This window comes from Dipodomys spectabilis, unplaced genomic scaffold (genome assembly GCF_019054845.1).
Source record: "Dipodomys spectabilis isolate Male_0828 unplaced genomic scaffold, ASM1905484v1 ptg000054l, whole genome shotgun sequence".
NCBI classification, from domain to species: Eukaryota; Metazoa; Chordata; class Mammalia; order Rodentia; family Heteromyidae; genus Dipodomys; species Dipodomys spectabilis.
In genome coordinates, this window is record NW_024870731.1 from 42,415,030 (window position 1) to 42,439,208 (window position 24,179).

General features: G+C 52.8%; 1 protein-coding gene across 2 annotated transcripts in view; it reads left to right on the plus strand.

Annotated features, from left to right (window-relative positions):
• The window catches only part of Pparg (peroxisome proliferator activated receptor gamma), a 106,450-nt gene extending 82,958 nt beyond the window's left edge, over positions 1–23,492 (plus strand). For both annotated transcript variants that reach the window (XM_042679905.1, XM_042679906.1), the window contains 3 exons: positions 136–335; positions 9,376–9,826; positions 23,147–23,492. In XM_042679905.1, coding sequence (XP_042535839.1) covers positions 136–335; positions 9,376–9,826; positions 23,147–23,394 — 899 coding nt within the window. In that variant the 3' untranslated portion in view covers positions 23,395–23,492. The remainder of the gene's footprint in view (positions 1–135; positions 336–9,375; positions 9,827–23,146) is intronic.
• The last annotated feature ends 687 nt before the right edge of the window (positions 23,493–24,179 follow it).

Here is a 24,179-nt window from a genome sequence, read left to right on the forward strand (position 1 = left end):
GGGGGGGGGGGTAGGGGGCGGTGGAGATAGGCGAAGTGGGACCCTGCCGCGTGGGAACCCGGGCTGGGCTGAAGCTTCGGGAGCTGTGGTCATTCACTGACACATCCGCATCCTGTCGGTCCTCTGCCTCCACAGCTATCAGGTTTGGGAGGATGCCACAGGCCGAGAAGGAGAAGCTGTTGGCTGAGATCTCCAGTGATATGGACCAGCTGAACCCAGAGTCTGCTGATCTCCGCGCCCTGGCCAAGCATCTGTATGACTCATACATAAAGTCCTTCCCGCTGACCAAGGCCAAGGCAAGGGCCATCTTGACAGGAAAGACCACGGACAAATCAGTTAGTTCTCTTCTGCTGTCTTGCAGGGCGGGAGGGAGAGGGTGTTGTGGAGGGGGAGGGGAAAGGGTTCATCGCATTTCAGCCATCAGGCCGGGTCCGAAATGCAGGAAATGGCTTCAGATGGGATACGTTAGCATTGTTTTGAGAAAGGAGTAAGTCGTTCGTGCTGCCATGAAATCTTTGACACTAAAACGAGAATGCATGGGAAGTTTGGTTCAAAGTGGAAGAGCACTAACCTTGAGTGAAAACACTCAGGGACAGCACCCAAGCCCTGAGTTCAAGTCCCAGGATCAACCCCCCCCCCCAAACACACACACACACACACACACACTATAAGAGAATGCACTTTCATGAATGCACACAGAGTCCCGGCACGCTCCTGCCTGCTTTCAGAGTCTAGCCCTTTTGTTTTCTAAGCAGGAAAATAACTGAGTAGGACCACAGCGGCTCATCCAGGAAGCCAGCAGAGCCGGACCAGGTTTGGAAAGGTGTTGCGCATCTCCCGCAGAGTTTATCCCATACAGCTGTACTTCGCTGTGTAGCCTTTCTTTCCTGGTCGTGCGTGGTCTTTCTTTCTGGGGAGCCAGGGGCTGACCCAGCGTGTCTCCGCAGGGATCTCAGCTGCTGGGGCCACCGCAGAGGTATTTTAGTGGAGGTTGAGGTGTTGGAGTTGGCATCAGGGCCCCGGGCCTGTTAGACCTGTGCACTATGCCACCCGTATCCCCAGCTTTCGACTGCTTCTTACAATACATGCAGTTTCCGGCACTCAGAAGGGCTTTAAGGGTTCCTGAGTTAAGTTTTCCAGGAAGCAGAGCTCTTGTCTGACAGGAGGCTGAGCACACAGCTTATACTCATTAAAAGGAATGAAATTGTGCAGCGCTAGTGAGTCACATCTATAATCCTAGCTACTTAGGAAGCTCAGATCTGAAGATCATGGTTCAAAACCAGCCTGGAGAAGCAAAGTCCGTAAGACTCTTATCTCTAACTAACTACCAGAAAACTGGAAGTGGCTCTGTGGCTCAAGTGGTAGAGTGCTGGCCTTGAGCAAAAGAGCTCAGGGACAGTGTCTAGGCCCTGAGCTCAAGCCCCAAGACTGACAGAGAGAGAGAGAGAGAGAGAGAAGGAAACTGTCCCTGGCTTCTGGTCCCCATTCTGCCATCAGCTGACCGACAGGGATGGCTGCAGGGTCTGACCCTCCGTTGATGGTGCGTGTGCAGGCAGAGCTGTGGGGAGCAGCATCAAAGCCCTGACCCCATCCCATCCCTCAAAGCCCTGCACACAGGTGCAGATCGCCAAGGGACTCCCCCCTTCCCCCCCCACAACAGCCTGTGTATAACTTTCCACACACTCAGGTACATTGTAGGAGATGATCATTGCTTTTCAGTATATTTTGATGACTATCTTTAAGTCATTTTTCCTTCTAACTAAGCTATTTAGGAGGAGTAAGTCCGCAAAGCGATTCTGTAGTCAAGAGCGGCTTAGGAAAGTGGAGTTTCCAACTCGCAACAGAGATTGTTGATTCCAGGCCACGGTAACACCTGGGCCTTGGCCGCACTGTTTCAAAACGGCTCTGTGCATTCTTCGCATTCAAGCCACAGGGCCATCTCAGGGTGCCGGTTATTTATTACGATCCTCCTCTTACAGGCAGGGAAGCCCGGGTCTAGAAAGGTCAGACCTTTTGCCCTTGGGACCCGCCGGTGGCAGGCCTGGGGAAGAACAAGGGCCAAGGGCGTAGCACAGGTGTGTTACACCTGGCACAGTGTGTCCTCGGCACTGAAGACCCCTCGGACCCACGGTCCCCCACGCCCTCTCCCAGCCAGCAGTGACACGCACTGCTATCCATGTATGGGACCGCAGCGGCTCCGCGTACCGGGCGGGCACAGCACGCTCACTACTCATAGTCTAGGCACTTTCTTTCTCGTGTTGTTTGGGTCGTGAGTCACGGTGACCAGGCAGGACTAGGGGTCACATGGGAATGTGGACCTGTAATTTGTTTCATTCTCAGATAGAGAAGTCAAGGGAAGTGAACACCTAAAGCAGATGGCGGCCGTTGCTAGGAGCGATCTAGAGGAGGGGCTGGGGGGTAGGGTGCTGACCGGAAGGAGGCTGTAGCACAGCTCACCGCCCTGGGCCCTGAGCCATCTCCCTTTCCCTCCACCGAGTCCTCCCCTCGGGCGCACACCTGCCACCTCAGCCCGCCAGCCCTGGGGGTTTCACGGTGTCTGAACACCAGGAGGAAGACAAGGGACCAAGGAAAGGCCAAGAAGAGTCGAGAAGTTAAATGTCCGACTCACCCCCATCTTTGTTCTGAAATACGCAAGTCAAATCACTTTAAGATCACATCCCAGTTGATCTGCCAGCTCTAAATCCTTGAGTGAAAAAATAAGATCACTGGAGGCTCTTTCTGGAATAAATTGCTATGACATTATTTTAAGAGAAAGGGCAAAAAAGCAAAAAGAAAACTTGATTTTAAGCTTCTCAAGGTTTCAGAGGGCAAGCGTCTGCCAGGCCACCCCGCGTGCACCCACAGGAACTCAAACTGTATTTGTGTAATTGAATGAAAAACTGTTGGCAATGCCCTTTGAAATTCTGGCCTTTCAACAGACGCCTTCTCGCTAAGTCAGAATTTGCTCACCAAACTGGACATCCTCAGTTGATCTAGATAGTGGCAGATTTGCCTCTGGTTAGGGTCTGGAACAAGAAACAAGACACTGAGCCAAATTCAAATAATCCACTAAACTGAGATCGAATTGTTCGGTGCTCTTCTTTTCTCCTTATCTTGCAAAATCAAATTAAGCACCAGTGGAAAGAAATAATTCAGAGAAGGAATATGGGAGGGGGGAGGGGGGAAACCCAAAATGTTATTTCCAATGAGATTTGCTCTTTATCATTGCGGTCATATTATTCATTAGATAGTATCTATCTCTGAGCTGTTCTGCTATCTCTTGGCTGGGGCTCTAGAGACTTAAGATTTGTGTTGATAGGCACAGTTTTGCTGAAGTTTTGGCTTTCCCCAGAGGTTAGGGATGTGAGAAGCACTGGACTGTGGGGCTGTGGGGGGGGGGGGGGGCCGCTTAGGACCCCCTGTACACCCTCCTTTGGCTGGTCTCTGTAGCTTTGCTCAGGCCAAGCCCCGGGGGGTGGGCCCTCAGCGGAGAGAATGACCAATTACCCAGGGCCTTGGAACAAGGAAATGACTGGACTGAAGAGGCCATTCTTAAATTTTATCTCACTGCTCATTTAACCTTAACCTACCAGGGGACGCACCAGCTGCCTCCTCCCCGGCTTGTGCCTCTGGGCCAGGGAGCTAAGTAAGATTCTCCCTCCCGGCCTCCACTTCCTTCTTCTGTATCTGATTTCCTAGGGCCGTCTGCAGCTTTCTGAACAGACTACACAGTAAGCCCCAGCTCTCCTCCTCTCACCCCGGCTTAGCAGAATGAGAGCTGGGGCGTTGGGCCTCGGGACTGGTCAGGACCCTCGTCCTTTGCAGCACCGTCAGGGTAGAGGTGGTGGTCCCCATCACCCCCCCCAGGCGTTTGTCCAGCCGCAGCCCCTGTCTGCAGAGCCCTTCTCAGCCCCAGCGGCCGCCCCACTGCTGGACTGGACGCTGGCCCTCCGTTTCCTGAAGGCAGTTTCATCGCTGAATGGGACTCGTGCAGTGATCACTCGGGTGTGTCACGGTCACGTGACCCCGTGCTTGTTGATGGAAATAAACAGGATAGTTTAAAAAAAATCATAAAGCCATTCTCACTGCTGTGGTTCGTCATAAAGCAATAAATAGAAAGGGAGAGAAAAAAACCCTTCATGCGCTTGCCAGCTCTTCACTCCGTATCTCGGCGATGGCGGAGACCTGGCTGCGCTCTCTCCCCGTGAATGAGAAATAAAACGTTTTATTTGGCGTCTGTTGGACTTTAGACTCCAAGCACCGTCGTGTTTATGGTGAGACACGTCGTGTGAGGCACTGCTCCACCAGTGACGGGGGGCCAGCGGGGGCCCGCAGCAGAGTGGCCATTCCCAACCGTGTGTGACATAGGAGCTAGCCGGGCAGGAAAGCCGCCTGGTGCATTTAGACATTGCAAAGAGACCTGTCTGTTAAGCAGAAGGGGTTCTCCCTCTCTTCTTGGAGCCCAAGTGAGGTGGCCTTTGCTGAGAAGAAAACCACTGGCGGGAGCCCAGAGAAAAGAGGCCCACAGGAGAGGGACACGCGTGGGAGCGTGGGTGCTGAGTAGCTTCCCGTGGCTGATGGGGATGTTGGGCTCCTGGGAGCAGCCATTGTTGGATCAGCATTAATGAGTTCTTTCAATGCCAGTAGCATAGGTGAGGCGTAGGCGAACTAGTGGTGTTCTTTCGAGAATAAGCACAGCATTCTGGGACAGGAGAGAGCGCTCCGTAGTAGAGCGTTTGTCCAACACGTGCGCAGCTCTGGGTTTCATCCCTAGCACCTAATAACAACAACGACAATAACTGATACAGTTCAGGAGGAAAGTGCTTGGTTTCTTGTTTGCTTTTCCCCCTCTCCTGTGGTTGAACTCAGCCAATGCCTTTGTTTATCCACTGAATTACTGGCTGGCAAAGATGATTTTTTTTTTAAGCTGTGGTTATGTGCTTGTTCACTTGAGTGTGAATAATTCTTGTTAGGCTTTCATTTGTTTGTCTTAAATCTCTAAAACCATGTGGGGAAACAATTCCATCTGACAATCCTTCAGACTTCAGCACTCGGCTGGCGGTGCGCTGGGATGGTGGATCGCATGGAAGAGCTTTGCTCTCCGGGCCCCCAGGCCTTCTGGGAAGGGGAGAAGCAGAGAAGCCATGTGGGAAGGGCGGAAAGGCCGGGGAGGGTCGGGGGCGGGGCGGCACTGGTTCTAGGTCAGGGCTTGCTCTCAAGCACTATTCCCCCTCGGCAAGACTCCTTGCTTCAGCCCATCCAGACTTAGCAATGAAGCGTGACGCCTACCAATCCCACAGCTTTCGACTAGGGTGGGGTAGGGACCACAGGGCTGGGGGTACCAAACCAGGGAGCTTGGCATTACTGGTCACCTACAGGATCCGGAGAAAGAGAACTGGGGGGTGAGCAGGTGAGGAGAGGCGTCAGAAGGTTAAGGAGGAAGAAGGAAACAGAAGGGTTTGGCCCTGAGAACGAATCCCATTCCTCCTGGAGAACCTGAATACCTAGACACCCGCCATGAGGAGGACACGCTCCCGAGCTAGTTTTGTCTCTGACAAGTTTCCAGGTGAAGGTTTTCAAAGGGTACGGGTGACGCGTGTGCACGAGCGTACACACACCGAGAAATCATACGGAGCAACCTGGGCTTCATTAACCAACTGTTCCCACTTGTCTCCTGTAGCTCACCATCCGATTATTTGAAAGGAGCTTTAAACTTAGAGTCTTTGACCTAATCCTTTCTATAACTCAGAATTAAAATGCGGATCTCACTGGACTTCTAGAGTTCAGTGGTAGTTTGCCTCCACAAAGTCATGGGGCAACAGTGGTGTCTTTAATAGGGAAGGAAGGGAGGGAGGGAGGAAGGGAGGGAGGGAGGGAGGGAGGAAGGGAGGGAGGGAGGAAGGGAGGGAGGAAGGGAGGGAAGGAGGGAGGGAGGGAGGGAGGGAGGGAGGGGAAAAGAGACAGGTAAGGAGGGAGGGAGGGGGAGGGAGGGGAGAGGGGAGGGAGGGAAGGTGAGAGACAAGAAGGAAGGATGGAACTTTTCTTGTTCTCTCTTATTTACCTCTAAGCCCATTTTGCCACCATCTCTATGTTTCATATAGAAGGAACGCCTTAGATTTATAACAAAGTTTAATCCTCCATAGACCCTGATTACCATGCTGGCTTTGGTATGTGGACCTACTTTTTTAATCAAAGTATATCAAAACAAAATTAGATCTCATGGCTCTCTCCAAGAAAAGCTGGTCTCCCTCTACAGCGGCCTTTGGCTTCCCTGGAAGAACGCTGTGTCGCTGCCCCTTTCTGCACCCATTCTTTTCTTGTCCTGCCCTTCCCGAGAGACACAGTGTCACAGCAGCACAGTGGCCCTGGGCAGAGTCCCCCTGTGCCAAAGAAGCTAGGCTCCGAGACCCCTTTCAAGGCCACAGAGCCCTGCCCTACTTGGTGAGGCCGCCTGCTCTTTTGCTCCCTTCTTCATCATCATAATCATCATCATCTTCTTCATCATCATCATTTTTCTTAGCCAAGGCCCCTAGCAGTATGTGCACTTCAGGACCCTCAAAACCTGCATCCACCCCCAGGGTATGTTCTGCTTGTGAATACGCTTGCTTTCCTGTGAGAAGGATGCACATCTAGCCTTTGGATGCTGTGTCAGCAAATATCCGCCTTCTTAGCCCCCCCTTGTTAGCGGGAAAAGTGTTTAAAAAAAAGTCAAGGCAAACTTGGAGGACGGCCCTTCCATCTCCAACAACAGCTCGCCACGCACTGGCTTTGTAAGAGGTACAGAAACTTCACCGCGGCAGCGCAGAGCAGTATTGAAGTCTTTTTAAGGCAGAATACTGTACCAAGAGAGCCCTACTGAGCAGGCCAGTGACCTAACCAGCAAGCTGCACCTTCTCGTTCGGGGCAGCGGCTGGTGGCAGGGACTGTGGGCTGCCTGTGGGGGAGGGGGCGTCACCCGTGCAGAGTGACAATTGACAAAGGCACCCAAAGGTGGAAAGGAAGAATCCACAGCGAAACCCACACTATCAGATGTGACTAACACAAACTCTTATCTGCTGTTCATTTGCATGCCGGATACCCAGAATTCATCGGCCAGTTCAGAACTGCTTTTTTTTTTTTTTCCAGAAATTCTGAAAGGTTTTCTTTTCTTCTCTTCTCCCTCCCCGCCCCCCCCCCCCCCAATCTCAAAAAAAAAGCAAAGCTGGACTGGTGTGGCATGTTGGTAAGAGGGCTGCCTTCTTTCCCTGTCCTTCACTGTTTACTGCCAGGAAATCCTGACCAACATTGATTGCCAAGGGGTTAAAGTCACATTGTTGTTAAATTGGGAGAGAAAATTAGCAGGATTTTTGTGCCCTGTGTTCAACTATCCTGGAGTTTCAAAAACAGGAACCTGGGGCTTCATATGAGGGGACAGGGGAAGCAGCGGGGAAGCGTCACGCGGGTGAGGAACGGGGCAGCGTTCCAGATAAACTGCTTACTTGGAAGTGGGAGACTATGGTGCGTGCGCTCTGTGCCAAGAATCTGCATGGTTGAGCAGAAGCTCATCGGGACTGGGGGGCGGGCGCGGGCCTGGGCTTGGGCCTGGGAGCCGGCCTGGGTTCTGTTTACTTGTCTGTCTGTCTCCCTTCAACAATACCAATCTTGAAAGCAAGAGAGGGATGGGATCCAAATGGACTCCAAAGCGTGCTCCGGGTAGGCTGGAAGAGCTCGAGCCCCCGGTCACACCTGCCTGGGGTCCTCACGCCGGTCCTTTGGGGCTTGGTTAAAGTGCGTCTGGGGGTCGGGAAGTGTGTGCGTGCTGGGAGAGCTGCTCAGCCTCTGAGAGTGTCTGTGGTTTGCTGGGCACAGTGCAGGCGTGGGAACTGGGGAGAGCCTGGGCCTGGCCCAGTTCTCCACGTGCCAGGTTGCTCTAACCTCTCACCTCAGCCCTGCTGCCCTAACAAACGTTACTCACCCTCAGAGCACATGCGTGTGCACAGGCGTGCATGTGTGCACAGGCACACGTCTGCACGTGCGGCCCTGCCGAGCCCACGCACATGAACACGGGGCCATGGCTCCTCAATAAAAGCAACTAGAATTTCCTCTAGAGGAGAGAAGGAAGGCCCCAGGTATATCCACTTCCTTGAGACCTAGACAGGGTAAACGACTTTGGCCCGCAAACCAGTCAGCCATAGGCCCAAAGCGAGAACCCACATGGCACCTATACACCTCCTTTGCCTTTGTGTGTGTGTGTGTGTGCCAGTACCAAGGCTTGGACTCAGGGTCTTGTGAGCTCTCATAGCTGGTGCTCTACCACCTGAGCCAGGCTTCCTGCCCACCTTTGTTGCTCATTCACTGGAGATAAAAGGATTCCTTGGACTTTTCTGTCCAGACTGGCTTCATACTGTGATCCTCAGATCTCAGGCCCCTGAGTAGCTAGGATTACCTGTGATTACATGTGTACAGCACAGGGCTGTACACGTCCTTGAATAGGATGGAGGGTTGACTCAGAGTATGGTGTGTTCGATGTGTGTGGAATATGAGCCTCTCTCTTCCAGAGTGTGGCTGGTTCTACTCAAGCAAGTGAGAGAGAGAGAACGTCACTACCAACACAATTTGTTTTTGAAAACCACCTATTGCAAACCCGAGTAATTGGTGCATATATTTTATTGCCTGGCTGACTCATAAGGACAGTATTTAACAAATAAAAAATAAGTTCAGGGTTTGGTATAATATGGTAAAGCGCTTGTCTAGCATCCTTGAGACTCCTGGGTTCAATCCCCAGCACCACAAATAGTAATGAAAGTTCCAAACTACTTTTATTTTGTGGCTTTTTTTTTGTAGTGTTTACCCACAGGCCCTTCTATGACTGCCTTTCCTGAAACAGATGGCTTTCAGAGCATTAAAAAAAGAATTAGACATTTTCTTGGCTCAAGATCTGTAATCTGCTTTCAGGGTGACTTTTATGGTGAAGTATATTTTATGTGCACACTGCGTTTCATTTGCAGTCTGAGTAGATTGAATCTAAAACTGCAAGGTGGCTTGTATGTTCGAGTGAGTCTTTTCAGTCCTTGAGTTGCTGATATGATTATTTTCTTCACCGAAAGAAGTCTAAATGAGTGTGTTGCTGAAAGCCGAGCTCCAAACAACAGAATCTGCATTGTCTTAAAAATGACATAGACATCTTTTAGGTAAAGGGTTAAGCATACCTGTGGAAAGAAACAGCCCAAACCAATGCGCCATGTTTGGTCCTAGAATGAGAAGAATGTTCTCATGCTCGACTGTCCGTGTTCTACTTTAAAGGTGTGAGTGAGCCAAGCAAATGTGTGTAGGAGAGAAACAGATGCACCTGCGCCATTTCCCAACTCAGCCGCGTTTCCCCTTTCTCCTCTGCAGCCCTACGTCATCTACGACATGAACTCCTTAATGATGGGGGAAGACAAAATCAAGTTCAAGCTCATCACCCCCCTGCAGGAGCCAAGCAAGGAGGTAGCCATCCGCATCTTCCAAGGCTCTCAGTTCCGCTCCGTGGAGGCCGTGCAGGAGATCACGGAGTACGCCAAGAGCATCCCTGGTTTTGTAAACCTTGACTTGAACGACCAAGTAACTCTGCTCAAATACGGCGTCCACGAGATCATCTACACCATGCTGGCCTCCCTGATGAACAAGGACGGGGTGCTTATCTCCGAAGGCCAAGGCTTCATGACCAGGGAGTTTCTCAAGAGCCTGCGCAAGCCCTTCGGTGACTTTATGGAGCCCAAGTTCGAGTTTGCTGTGAAGTTCAATGCACTGGAATTAGATGACAGCGACTTGGCCATCTTCATCGCCGTCATCATCCTCAGCGGAGGTAAGCAGTCCATCCTCCGATTGTCCTGGAAGCGGGTGGGACGCAGGTGGGCTGCTGGCCATCTTTGCCTTCGCGCCGCCCTAACTGGACTTCTCTGGCACAACATGCTAACAAGTATTGCCATGACCCACACAGATACCAAACACAGAACCCCATCCGTAGGTTTCTGCCAAAGGACGCTGGGGGGGGGGGGGTTCTCTCCAGGCTCATTCTTCTCTCCCTCGTGGTATTCCCTCCCCCCAATCCTGGCTGATATCTGCCCCCTTTTCATTTTTCTTCGAGCTCTTTTTCCTTTCCTTCTCCGAGAAAGCCAATGTAACCTTGAGTCCTTGAAGTCATGATGCAGAGCGCTTAGCTTTCCATGGTGGTCTGTGCAGCATGGAGAAGGCACTGCTAAGCATCTGGGGTCCCGTTGGGCTCCCGTCCCTCCACCAGCTCTGAACTGTGGTCCCAAATCAGGGAGGGAGGTGTGTGTGTCAGCTGACCTCTGCCTCCTTACAGAGAGCCCTCCCCTCTCCCTCCTGTCTCCTCTCCCCACCCCCCCCCCCCCCCCCAGCCAGGAATAAGCTGAATGATTTGGCAGTTTGTAGAAATGTTAACCTTGCAAGTACATGATCTAATTCACTAAGCCAGCGCCAGAAGTCAGGCTCCATACCAGCCATTACTTCCATTTGCTGCGCTCACGTGTCTAAATAGCATCAGAGGAAGTTTCGCTCTGAAATGGTGGGGTCTCATGTTGAAACTGTCTTCTGGTGAGCTTTTGCTGTGGACTCTGCCCTGTGCCTCTGTTTGTGGAAATCAGCTTGTGATGGGAGGGAAGAAGCAAGTATTGACTAGTCAAGAGCTAGCTCCATAAATAACACAGTGGGATTTAATTTCATGTTTCAATGACCGGGTTTAAGTCATCCTGGTTTATGAAAGTTAAAAATGGTGCCATTGAAATGCAGATACTGTATAAACAACTTCCTTTTAGCCATAAACTGTCTTTATATTAGCCAAAAGTCCCACAGAGTGGACTGCTCTGTGTGTGTGTGTGTGTATTATGGTGTGGATGCTGGTTCTCAGAGTCTGGACACTGTCCCTGAGCTTTTTGCTCAAGGCCAGTACTTTATTACTTGAACCACAACCTCACTTCTGGCTTTTTGGTGGTTAACTGGAGATAATCTCAGAAACTTCCCAGCCCAGGCTGGCTTTCAACCAGGATTCTCAGATCTCAGCCTCCTGAGGAGCTAGGATTGCAGGCAGGAGCCATGGGCGCCCAGCCATAAATGCCTTTTATCTGTACTTATAATGAAAAGAGAAAAAAAAAAAAAAACACCCTGTGAAACATTTCTAAAAAGGATTTGCCATCGACCGATTCCTACATCTTCAAAGCCAGAACCTTCCCAGCCAACGTTTGCTTTTGTAGATGACGTCTAAACATAGAGACAGATAAGAAAGAACCGACTGGAGGCATGTTTGCTCAGCTCACAGGGATGCGGGCCTCATCTTTACTCAGAGAAGCTGATGAGGCGCAGGCCAGGGAAAGAGAGCCCAATCGTGGTGGCCCATCGAGAGCCATGTCCACTCGGATCTCATCAGCAGATGCTGAGATCCACAGCCTACCCTGGGCCTCTTCCCAAGAAGCCATGATTATCCACTTTTTTTTTTCTTATCCTAGAAATTCAGAAAGGGAAAACCTTCATGTATGTAAGAGGCTCTGTTCCAGAAAATGAATTTCTGCGATGCATAGCATGATTTATCTTCCATTTGCTGGGAAGTAAGTCTATGGTTGTTTGAGTGGCTTCAGGAAGTTCCTCTGAGAATCACACTGGAGTTCTATGGTGACGGAGGTGGGAGCTGTGGGACAGGAGGGTGTCAGGGGCTGGGACACTCAGAGTGGGGGGGGGGTCCTTAGATTTTTAGATGAAAGTCATGATTTGACCAACTCAGTGTTTGCTGGGGAAATTGGCATCGCTCCCCTAAGCTGGGTGTTGTTCAACTGCACCCCTCGAAACAACTCCCCCCACACACACACCAGCCACCCATTAGCTCCCAAAGGCAGCTTGTAGAGAAAGATAACCTCGTTGGTTCTCAAGTGCTCTCCTCTTTCTGCTCTGAGCTTTGGGTGGGGGGAGGGAGGAGGGCCGCGAGGATTCGGCTACAGCCAAGAGCAAGAGCGCTGCCCACCCTCAGCCCGGCACTCCTGACTATGGTGTGCGCGCTCAGTGCACCCCAATGTGCTCCCTGCCTTTATCATCACCCCCCTAGGACGGGGGGGAGACTTCAGCATTTGCCTGAGGTCTAATAACTAGGGAGCCCGGAACCAGGATGAAAGCCAGGTATCCTCACAGCCACGGGTGCTGCCCCATCCCCTCTGCCTTCCCTCCCCCTCCCCCCCCTGCCAAAGTGCTCACCCCACCGCCCTCCCACGCCCCCCCCTCCAGGCCCCAGCCTGCGGGGGAGTCACAGAACCACCTCCAGCAAGAGGATGTGTGCGGCTGGCGCCACGGCCTTGCGCCAGCCTCCCAGCCAGCGGGGCCCGACTCTGCCCAGCGGCCAGTGCCAAGCGCAGAGCTCAGGAAAGCTGACAAGCCCCAGGGTAGGCCGAGCGGCAGGACTCGGGGTCCCCCCCCCAAGCGTGCGGTGCCGAAGTAAAGTGGAGGACAGGTCCAGCTGGAACCCTGCAGCAGGAAAGGGCTCTTCTCGTTAATTCAAAACAGTTTGGAATCCATTTCAGCTCTCCCTTAACTTCCAAGACGCGAGGGAGGAAGCTCCCTGGATTTTACAGTGTATTTTTCGCGGCACGCGGCCATGGCTGGCTGAATGACTGAGAGGCCGCGCGTCACCGCGGCTGCCGCGACGGCCCCTGAAGGCTGGCTCGCAGCGCCCATCACCGCCACAGTCCTCCTTCTTTGCTCCAGCCCCTGTCCGAGGTGGTTCTGGAAAGTTCTGGAAGGTGTTGCATGAGGCCACCCCCCCCCCCAAGGTCCCCAGGGGCTCAGCCACGGACCATGACCACGTCGTGGGTGCGAGGATGGGCCTGCTTGTTCACTTGCTAGAATTAAAGCAGAATGATGTCCAGAATACACGAATACATTCTTCTTGGAAGAATACTAGAAATCTCGTGATCACGGCTACCATTTGTGGATCAGGTCACTGAGCCCCTAGATGGGGAAATCAGAAATGTACAGAGATGATGGCCCCTGCCCAAGGTTGTAGAGTGACTAATTGAGATGCAAGTTCAGACCCAGGCGTCTGGGACTTCAAAGTCAATGCCCCTGTGCCCAACACTGAGCATGGCGCGGGGGGGGGGGGGGGGCCTCACCTGCCCCCAGTTCAAGCCCTAGCACTGGAAAAAAAAATCAACCATTAGATTCTACCTTGCCTCTATGTGCAGTGGTTTATGCCTGTAATCCCAGCTACCCAGATGGTTGAGATCTGGAGGATCCTGGTTTGATACCTGCCGGGACAGAAATGTTTGCTAGACCCAATCTCCAAAATAACCAGCACAAAGCAGGACTGGGGGTGTGATTCAAATGGTTGAGTGCCAGCCAAGCAGGCACATACCCTAAGTTCAAATCCCAATGCACCCCCAAAAATAAAAGGTTCAGGTTACGATTTGGGTATCTCGCTCATTAATCTTGTCTTCACGGACTTAAGTCCTTTGGCTTTGAACTGTGCTGGGCCCGGGGCCGGCGACAAGGCCCAACACTGCTGATGGGGTTCTTGACTCAGCCAGCCAGCCAGCACCTGGACCGAATCCAGGACACAATGGCGTTGTTTGCAGAACTCTCCATGAAAATGAGCGGTAAACTTTAAATAGCTAAGTAAACACGTTGCCACCTAATCAGATACCATCTCATACCAGGTCCTGAGTAAATAAGAGGCTGCAGGAAAGGGTAGAGGTGGACACTTAGGACTGCTGACACCATCCAGCAAGTGCGTTCAGCTCGTCCTGCCTGGACAGACAACCCAGGAGCATGGCCGTGGACACGGGGCTGGAGGGCTGCCAGCCCTCTGTCCTTGTCCCCCTGCTCCCAGCTCTAAAATGCCAACTGACAGTCTTCCGTGTCCCCGCGGCTGCTGCGTGCCCAGGCCGTGCGTGCTCAGCCCAGTGGCTCACGGTGGTGTCAGGGAAGCCCAGCTCAGGGACTCAGCTCACCCGGCCTGTGGCCCGGCCTCCTCGGGCATTCAAGAAGAAATCTGAAAGATTAGAAAACATAGGCAATAAGCCAGCACGTGTGTGTGTGTGTGTGTGTGTGTGTGTGTGTGTGTGTGCGTGCGTGCGTGTGTGTGTGTGCATGCATGCGTGTACGTGCGTGCGTGTGTTTGCTACCCGCACACACATGCGCAGCGCAGTGCTGGGGATTGAACCCAGGCCTCCTGTGTGCTGAGCACGTGCTTCTCACTCAGTTCCTGCCCAGCCCCCACCCAGCCTCCACCCCCACCCCCCCCAGCTAAATATTGAACTTCCTGCTCCACACAGTTCTGGGTGGCAGACCTCTGTGAGGCCCAGCCTCTGTGAGGCCGGTGGCTTTTTCTGACTCCTCCCGAGATACTGGGAATAAGCACCGCCCTCTGACTTCTCTTGGGCAGGACAAGTGGGGTGATGGCAGGGGTGAGATGGGGGAACCCCAGCCTGAGGCGTAGGGAGGAGGAGAGTCCACAGGGCTCTGCGCGGTGACTCACTCGGAATCATCTAGAAATGTCTCATTCATAACCTTATGCGCTGGGTATGACTGGGGAGGGGTACGTGTATGAGCTCTCCACTGACACCCAATACTAAAACCTAGAGAGCCAGGATGGGGGGTGACGCGCCTGGAGTCATCTGTGCAGGCCTTGTCCTTGACAGAGCATAGAAAGTGCCGGCTCTGCCTGCCCTGGCCCCAGAAATAAAGCCGCCGCCTCCTCCCCCCCACCCCACCCGGGGCTCCTCTGGGTGAGCCAGCAAACCCTGGAGTTGGGGCACAGACACCCTAAGATGGAAAGCCAAACTGCGAGTGGCCATCCCGTGCCCTCAGGCCGCTCGCTCTTCAGAGCACTTTACCGTTGGGGCTCTGGTTACACTCTGGGTGACCCCAGGCTGCCCTTCCGGAAGGGCCCCATTCGCTGGTCCCCTGCAGGTGAGGATAGAGGCCCCAGGGTGCCCACATCAGGCCTGGGCTTCCGGGAGGCAGGGCCGGGTGGCGGAGCTCTGGGACGAGCCGATGGGGGTCCAGCGCCCCCCCACCCCCCCTGCGGCTCCTGAGCCGTGCGATCGTGGATAATCACTCACCACTTATCCATGCCCCCACGCCAGTGCAGTACCAGTGTGCGGCCTCTGGCGCCCGGCCTGGGACGCGGTGTTCAGCGCGAGGTAAATGCCGATTTCCGCCCTCCCTGCCAGGGCCATAGAACGGGCAGTAGCCCCAATCCCGGCTGCCAGTCAAAGGGCTGGAAATTCCACCAGGCCCTCTCCTGATCCTCCCCCCTCCTCAGTGTAAGGCCCCCGGGGAGACGCTAATCCCTTTATCAGGCAGCACTTGAAGGGGATTAGTTGTGGATTGAGAACAAACCCACTGGGGGAGAGATGCTGCCGCAGGGAAGGGGGAGGAGGTGTAAAACCACTGCCTGCCCCCCACCAAGGATGCGGCCTGGGCCAGGCCGGAGGAGGCCCGTGGGGTGCCTGCTCCCAGACTCCGGTGCCTCTGGGGCGGGGTGTGCATAGAGCTCCATTTTCTACCCTAGGTTCCTCTCACAACTTGGCAAAGCCAGGGGAAAGAGAAGCTCTGGGAGAGGGTGCCAGGCATGGTGCCCCGCCTCTGTTTGCCCAGTCTGGCCTAGGCCTCCTTCCCCAGGCTTTCCCCTCCGCTCCCCCTTCCCTAGCTCAGCAGAGCAGAGCTTTAAGCTCTGTGGTATCCTGTTGGACCCTTCTCTTCCCACTTCCTTTGGCTTCCTCCAGCTCTAGCCCCGTTCATTTCCAGTCTGGATCTAGTCAGTTCTGGGTGTGGAAGGAGCAGGTGGGTCGGGAAGGGGGCCTGCAAGCTACAGGCCCTGAGAAAATGGAACTCTAAGTGACTACAACAGCCAGGCCCTCACCCTGAGGGCCGGGACGGAGGGACACCAGCACTTCCCAGGGGCTGCATGCCCGTGGAGGGAAGGAAGGGGCCATGTCCTGGGTTGTACTTTGGGAGATGGGGTCAACTAATGTGGACCCGCCCCTGCGTACGCAGATACAAAATGATTGGCTGGGTTTGGTTTCATGGTGGTGTTCCCCTCCCACTGTCTTAGCTAAGTTCTTTATAACTATACATAGTTGTTATCAGACACAGACAGAGAACGCTTTGATTCCCGTGTGACCATTGCCTAATAGGGGAAGTGTTGGGTGTTTACCTGAGTCACTGCAGGAGGCTAGACCACCAGTAACAGAGCTGAGTGCATCATGTGCATGCTCGTGCATGCTGTGTACATGCACATGCTTGCGCGCGCACACACACACCACGCATACACACACACACACACACACACACACACACACACACACACACACACACACACACACCACGCATACAGAGTCTGCACAGCCTTGGCCAGAGCCTTGGGCCTCTCTCAGTCCTCCTCAAACCTCCCTGGGTACTTCTCAGGCCTTAGCATAGGGCAGGCTCACCCTGCTAGTGCTCCTAATAAATCCTCCTCAAGGATCAGAAAGGAGGGGGGCAAAAATCTACAAGAGCTGAGAAAGAAAGAAAAGGCTGAAAATAAAAGAGCAATGAAGGGAGGAAGAGCAGCAGCAATAGAAAGATACACACACAGAGACACACACAAAGCCAAGAGAATGGAGCATTCACAGCCAATTTACTATGTCATCTCTTCACACGCATGCTCTGTAGATTAGCTCTTTAATCCTCGGGACAGCACGGGGAGTTCGGTTGCTGTCATTCTCCTTTATGCTCACCTGTGCTGTGGCTGTTGTTTGGCGCTCCAGGGCCCTGTGCATGCTCGGCAGGCACCCTGCCTCCAAGCCACCCCTCCAGCCCCGCATTGAAGATGGAGTCTTGCCTTCCTGTTTTCTGGTCTGACGCAGTACTCTCGCCTCAGCCTTGCAAGTAGCTGGGGCTATAGCTCCAGCCGCTGCACCACCGTGCCTAGCCAAACTCCATTTTTATTTTATTTCTTTTAATGAGAGAAAACTGAAATACAGAGATGTGAAGGGACTTGCCCAAAGCTAGCCCAGGAGTAGGTTGCCATGTTGGGATCCCAGATACCTCTGTAGACCAGTGCCACTTGCCACTGGCTGAACGTCCAAGTCACCTGGAGCTTTTGCAGCTCTTGAAGGCTGGGCGCTGGTGGCTCACACCTGTAATCCCTGCTACTCAGGAGGCTGAGATCTGAGGATGGCGGTTTGAAGCCAGCCTGAGCAGGAAAGCCTCAAAGACTCTTAACTCCAATTAACTACCCAAGAGCCAGAATTTGGCGCTGTGGCTCAACCTTTAGGGCACCAGCCTGGAGCAAAAGAAGCTCAGGTGCAGTGCCCAGATCCTGAGTTCAAGCCCCAGGGCTAGCAGGTCACACCCCAGTCTTAGGGACAGGACCCACACATGCGATTGTGTTTGTTCTCCCCAGATTGTGACCATCGATCGCACGGCAGGCCCAGCTCAGTGCAGCCTGCAGCCTGCAGAGAACCTGGGCGGAAGGTTCCTTCCTAGAGGAAGGCTGGGGCAAGAGCTGCCGTGGCCACACCACGGTCACTTTGGTCCCTTTGCTGGCCTCACCCTCTGTCCAGAGCTCACCATGATTCTGACCATCGGATGGGGAAATCCCCCCTTCCCCTCCAGAGGCCCTAGCCTTATTTCTCTAAGAAAGTAGTAACTTTTGTGAGTACCACGGCATTGCTTGTTTTTGTTTGGTGACTGTTCTTGTGATACAGTAAGGGGCCATACAATGAGGGAAAGGAGAGGGGAAGCGTAAAAGGAAGCTAAACTGCAATTGAGTGCTGACTGGTGTAGCCCCTCTTCCTGCACCGTTCACTCCAAACCTGCACTGACTTCCTTCGTGGGTTATAGGCGATCCCCGCCGCCCGGGCAAACAGACTTTCTCTTCTACACACAGTAGGTGAAGTCAGCCTCAGGTCAGGCTACATCAAGGCCAGTGGGGAAGGAGGAGAAAGGCCAGGATGGTAGCTCTCAGAGCAGAGATGAAATGAGCCCTGTTGGGGGTCCTTCCCCCCTCTCCTTCAGAGGAGTCCATTGTAGTGAGCTGGGAAGCCTAACGCAACCTGACGCTTGCAATGGCCTGCCTGCCCCAGTGGGCAGGTCCGGGGTGGGGAGTGAGGCCGCATTTCAGATAAGCTGGACACTCAACGCAGACCCAGATCTGGGCAAGATAGAAGCTCTGGAGACCTGCTCGGAACCAGCAGCTCGCCCTAATCAATCCCAGGGCTGCGCCAAGGAGACCGGAAAGGTTTATTTCCCAATTCTTCACAGCCAGGGGAGTCAGGAAGGAGTCATTGACTCCAGCCTCCCAGCGCCTGTGAGTCAACAGGCGCCGCCCCCAGAGGGCTGCTGGGCAGCCTGGCCTTGACCCCGGCGGGCGGCGGCTGCAGGCTCTCCTCCTACCTGGGAAAGGTGCAGGGAGAAGGTGGGCCGCCCTGCTTGCAGGGGAGTGGAGGGGGAGAGGACGCAGGGCTGCGCTGGTGTGGAGAAGGAGCGTGGAGAGGGAAGCGGGAAGGAAGGGCGGCCCTGGAGAGGCGGCCTCTGCCCTTGACCTGACACCTTTGAGGCCTGGTTTTCGGCGTTGATCTGAACTAAGCCGGTGGTTCTCAATGTTCATGTATAAGCCTGTCAGTACACTTTTCCAATTCAATTCCTGAGGGTTCCCCCCCCCCCGCCCACTGCGTACTACAGGGAATACATAAATTGGATTTGGGGTGCGGGATTTCGAGGTGCCGGGGCGGAGGGAGCCGGTCTGTGCACGGAGCCTGCACTGGTGGAGCCCCCAGTGGCAGCGCCCCGATCTGGAGCTGGGGGAGGATCAGGAAGGAGGATCCTGTCTCCTGCACCCTCCTCCCCCGAAACGCGCTCCCTCACCGCCCAGGCTCCGTCGGGGGACGGTGGGAACGGTCCACAAATGATCTAACTTGTCACTGGAGAGAAAATAGCCCGAATCTGTGGCCCCGGCGTCTCAGCCCCTCAGCCAAACATCATCCATCACATCATAAACGCTCACTTGCCAAAGAGGAGGTTGAAAATCCAAACCAGATCCTCTCCCTGTTCTCCAGCGCACTGCACCGCGGGGCCAAGTTTCCAGCAAGCACAGTCATTGCCGTGGGGGCGTGGGGGGTCGGAGTGTGATAAGGGAGACCTCCTAAATTTCATGTGATGACTCTGGCAGCATTCGCCCCCCCCCCATCCCGGGACTGCTCAAAAGACAGCGCGAGGAGCAGAGGCCAGGGGAGCCGGGCACCCACTGCCCACCTGGCGGGCCTGGCCGCACCAGCACGAACTCACAGGGCCAGCGACCGGCCTTTGAAATCTCGAGCATGGTGTGGGGGAGGGGGGAAGGTTAAGCTAGGGACCCCGGGAATCCAGCTTTCCTTGAACCCCCAATGGGTCCTTCCTGGGAAAGGTGCCGGGCTGTGGAGCTGCAGGCCAGGCCTACACATTTTGTTTCCTTCTCATCATCTGACTTTTTTTTTCTTTTGCTGATGATTCCAAAATTAAATGCTGAAATGTTTAAAAAAAAAGATACTTCATCTGACCCGTGGAGGTCGGGGGAGAAGTCAGAGGAGGGGGGCAGAAATCAGAGCAAATGCAATAATGAAGTTAGTTTAGGGGTGTGTGGAGCTCTGAAAATCCGCCCCCCGCCCCCGGGACCCCCCGGCTTCTCTGTGGCTCTCCTGAGCCTGGCCTCGTGACTAAAGATGACAGGCGTGTGCGCCCTGCAGTCCACCCGAGACTTCCCCGCGGCTTTGCCTCCAGGCCTGACAATTGGGCTTTTCCAGGCAGGGCGCTTGGCCAGACTAAGCTTGTCTCTCTAACTCATCCAGCCAAAGGCTTCCTCTGGGTCCCGGTGGCTCAGGACACAGCCTCTGCTCCCACGCCTGTACTAGCCAACAGGGGAGGGAGGCAGGGAGGCAGGGAGTCCGAGCCTGCGGGCTTCCATCCTGACTGCAGCTTTGCTCTCCACAAAACTCACCCTTTCCTCTGAGACTTCGTTCCTTCTCCCCGCCCCCCACTTGGTGAACAGTGAGAGGACAAAGTCAGGTTTCCTCAGACCCCCCCCCTCGCTCTTTAAGTAGACTCCAGCATGGTTACGATTGGGGTGTTTATCGCATCCCTCCGTCAGAAGAAGGAGATGGGGAGGAGAAGAGGAAGGAGCCAAGGTGGATGGAACACAGACCCAGGTTCGAAACCATGCCTGTGGCCACCGTGCAAAAGGAAAACAGGGAAGCAGGCATCATGCAAGAGGTCACTGAGGAGCTTGGAACAGAAGTACCTCCAAACGATAGACACAGAGGGCCAGCCGGGGAGAGAAGAGCTCCCACGGATACTTAAAGTAAGGCCGAGAGAACTGTGTGGAGAAGGGGAAGGAAGGGGGAGGGAGAGCCACAGGGGGGCGCTAATCCTTGAAGTCAACGCAGGCCCCCCACACACAGCCCCTGCATGCGCAGAGGCCTTCAGGAGGAAACCTAACACTCCTAACTTCACGCAGCCCGTAAGCACCAAATCCAAAACTCTCTGCTTGTATAACTCAGATTAAAGATGAAGTAACAAGACTTGTAAAAGGCTATTTAGATGGAGCAAGGAGCGATGGATTTATCAAAGCCCAGCAGGTGAAACCAGTGTTCTTCAGAGGAAAGACCTGGAGCCCCCAGTGCATGGATTTAGGAAACAGGACACCCCGAGCCGAAAGAGCTACCTTCCACCTTTCTGGAGTTCCTGAACTAAGAATAGGAGGGGAAAAAAAAAACCCTAAAACTTGTTTCTTATTTTATGTTTTTAGGAGAGTTATATAAATTGGAAGCAAAATACAATTCTCTAAAGTTGATTGATAAAATCAAAAGATCTATTTTTTAAGAAAGAAAAATAATATGACCATCAGACTTTTAAATGAGAAAACACACAATTAAAAAGCATTAAAGCCAGGCGCCAGTGGCACACGCCTGTAATCCTAACTACACAGAAGGCTGAGATCTAAGGATCACAATTTGAAGCCAGCTGAGGCAGGAAAAGTCCATGAGATTCTTCTCTCCAATTCATCACCAATAAAGCTGGACATGGAGCTGTGACTCAAGTGGTAGAGTTCTAGCCGTAAGCAAAAGAAAAAAAAAGCTCAGAGATAGCACCCAGGTCCCAGGCTGGCACACACACAGAAAGCAAAGGTAGGGGCAAAAGGATTTTGAGTTCAAGACCAGCCCAGGAAAAAACAGCAGGAACAAAAACAAAGTAAACCTGCCCAAAGTACACTGCATGGAATCATCACAATGAAACACCCATGTGCTATCAAAGCATACTAGTAAAAAGCTCAAAAAAGAAATAAATAAATAAATAAAAATGACAGTGGTGGATTGCTTCCTAGTAAGTGCAAGGCCCTGGGTTCAGGCTACAGTAACATTAAAAATAAAATATCCAGGCACTGGTGGCTCACACCTGTAATCCTAGGTACTCAGGAGGCTGAGATCTGAGGATCATGGTTCAAAGTCAGCCCGGGCAGGAAAGTCCATGAGACTCTTATTTCCAATTAACCACCAGAGAACGGGAAGCAGCACTGTGACTCAAGTAGTAGAGGCTCACCTTGAGCTGAAGAGCTCAGAGACAGTGCCCAGGCCCAGAGTTCAGGCCCTGCAACCGACATAAAAACAAATAAATGAATAACTTTTAAAAATTTCAAAACAATATAGATAGATAGATCTCCTTAAGCTAAGGGACATAAATAATAGATTCTTGATGATAAAAGAAAATATCATATACAACTTTATTCCAGTATAAATTACAAAAATTCCCAGGACTCAGGAGGCTGAAGAAGGATCTCAGCATTCAAGGCTAGCCTGGCCTATATAGAAAGATCTGTCCTCAAAGTGCCAAGATAAATAATTTATTACTCCAAGTTTATAGGATTTGGGGAGCCTGAATGGATCTGAATCCATGGAAGGAAAATGAGAGGTAGTGCAGGGTTTATCGCAAGGTGAGATGGTACTGCAGAGGAATTCCAAGAAACTCACAAGGAGCAGGTGGCGAGCCGGAGAATTGGAGCAGGACCATCCAGCTCCGGTACACTCAGCTAGTTAATACTTCCACCAGCAAAAGATGCCACAGAAATAGAGCCCTCTGGACCAACAGCAGCTACAAAATAGAAAAACTCTAAATGAAATATTAACAAATGAGTACCAGGGTACCAGGAAACTGATGGCTACACCTCACTCTGCTAGGTTTTAAGATAAAGCCGTATCTCTTCAGATACCCTATCTCTCTCATGAGAGAAATGTTAAAAGCCTTTGATAAAATTCAACCAACAACTCCTCTCTAAAACAAATTGAAAACATTAGAATTCTTGGAAAGCCAAGAGTGAACCCTATTTACCATAATCTCTAGCAAACAGCAGTACTGGGGGTAAACAAGTGGAAAGGTTTCCTTCCACAGGAGGCGTGAAACTCGTGTCACGCCAGGTGTGGTGGGACCTGCGTACGTCCCAGCTACTGGGAAAGATGAGGAAAGAGGATCTCGGAGGATCCTTGGAGCCCAGCAGTTCAGAGCCAGAGAGCCTGAACTACGCCGTGTGTGTGTTTATGCACGTACGCATGTGCGCATGCACCCATGAATGCTTGCATGTGTGTGTAGAGATCGGAGAACACTACCTGCAGTCTCACCACTTAGAAGAAATCGCTATTAACATGTTGGCTGGGACAGGAGTCCTTCCAAACCATAGCAGTCTTTAAAAACTACTTTATTGTATTGAAAATGCAATATTCTATATTGAGAGAGAGAGAAAAAAAAAGCCATTAAAAAAAAAAGCGTCTTTGTCAGTTCATCCCACCGATGAGCTAGAGTTGGAGGTAGACTCGCCGAGGACAGGCTGGCCCTGGAGTGTGGAGCACCAGCCACACAGAGTCAGTCCTGGAGGGAGCACTGAGACTCTTACCTTCAGTTCTATCCCTAATCTTTTACCCCACCTCCTCGCTGTGTTTGTGAAGCAGAGCAGAGGGCAGGTATAGCCCAGTGGTATCGGCCTGCCTGCGCCCAGCAGGTGCAAAGGCCCTGGGCTCCACACACAAAAACCCCCGCAGGTGCGCGACCTGGAGCCGCCCAGGCCCACAGAGCACCCGACTGACCCTCCTGTTGTGGTTTCCGATTTCCCCCCCAGACCGGCCGGGCCTGCTGAACGTGAAGCCTATTGAGGACATCCAGGACAGCCTGCTGCAGGCTCTGGAGCTGCAGCTGAAGCTGAACCACCCCGAGTCCTCCCAGCTGTTTGCCAAGCTGCTGCAGAAAATGACGGACCTCAGACAGATCGTCACGGAGCACGTGCAGCTGCTGCACGTCATCAAGAAGACCGAGACGGACATGAGCCTCCACCCACTGCTGCAGGAGATCTACAAGGACCTGTACTAGCCCGCAGGAGGCTGGGCTGGGCAACCCGCCCCACTTCCACTTGCACTATTATCTCCAGCCAAAGCAAATCCAACACCTAAGAAATTTACTGTGAACAAAAGCATTAAAAAAAAGCGGAAGGTTTTAGAATATGATCTATTTTATGCATATTGTTTATAAAGATACCTTTACAATTTACTTTTAATATTAAAAATTACCATGCTATGAAACTGAGGAGAGTCTTGGAAGGCTGTGTCTGGTGTGTCCCCCCCAACCCCCACCCCACATCCTGCCCTCCCGAGGGGCTTCTTTTGGTCCCTTCCTCCCTTCTTTCTTGGCCATTTAAAAAAATATGAGGGCTGGGAAGGTGGCTCAGTGGTAGAGCGCTTGCCTTGCATGCATGAGGCCCTGGGTTCGATTCTTCAGCACCACATAAGAAAAAAGAAAAAAAGCTGGAAGTGGTACTGTGGCTCAAGTGGTAGAGTGCTAGCCTTGAGCTGAAGAGCTGAGGGACAGCGCCCAGGCCCAGAGTTCAGGCTCCATGACCAGACCCAAAAAAATTAAAAAAAAATATATATGAATGGAAGCCAGGTCCCGGTGGCTCATGCCTGTCATCCTAGCGACTCAGGAGGCTGAGGTCTGAGGATCATGGTTCAAAGCCAACCTGGGCAAGAAACTCCATGAGACTCTGATCTCCAATAAACCACTCAGAAAACCAGAAGTGGTGCAGTGGCTCAAGTGGTAGAGCCCTTGCCTGGAGCTGAACTGCTGAGGGACAGTGCCCAGGCCCAGAGTTCAAGCCCCAC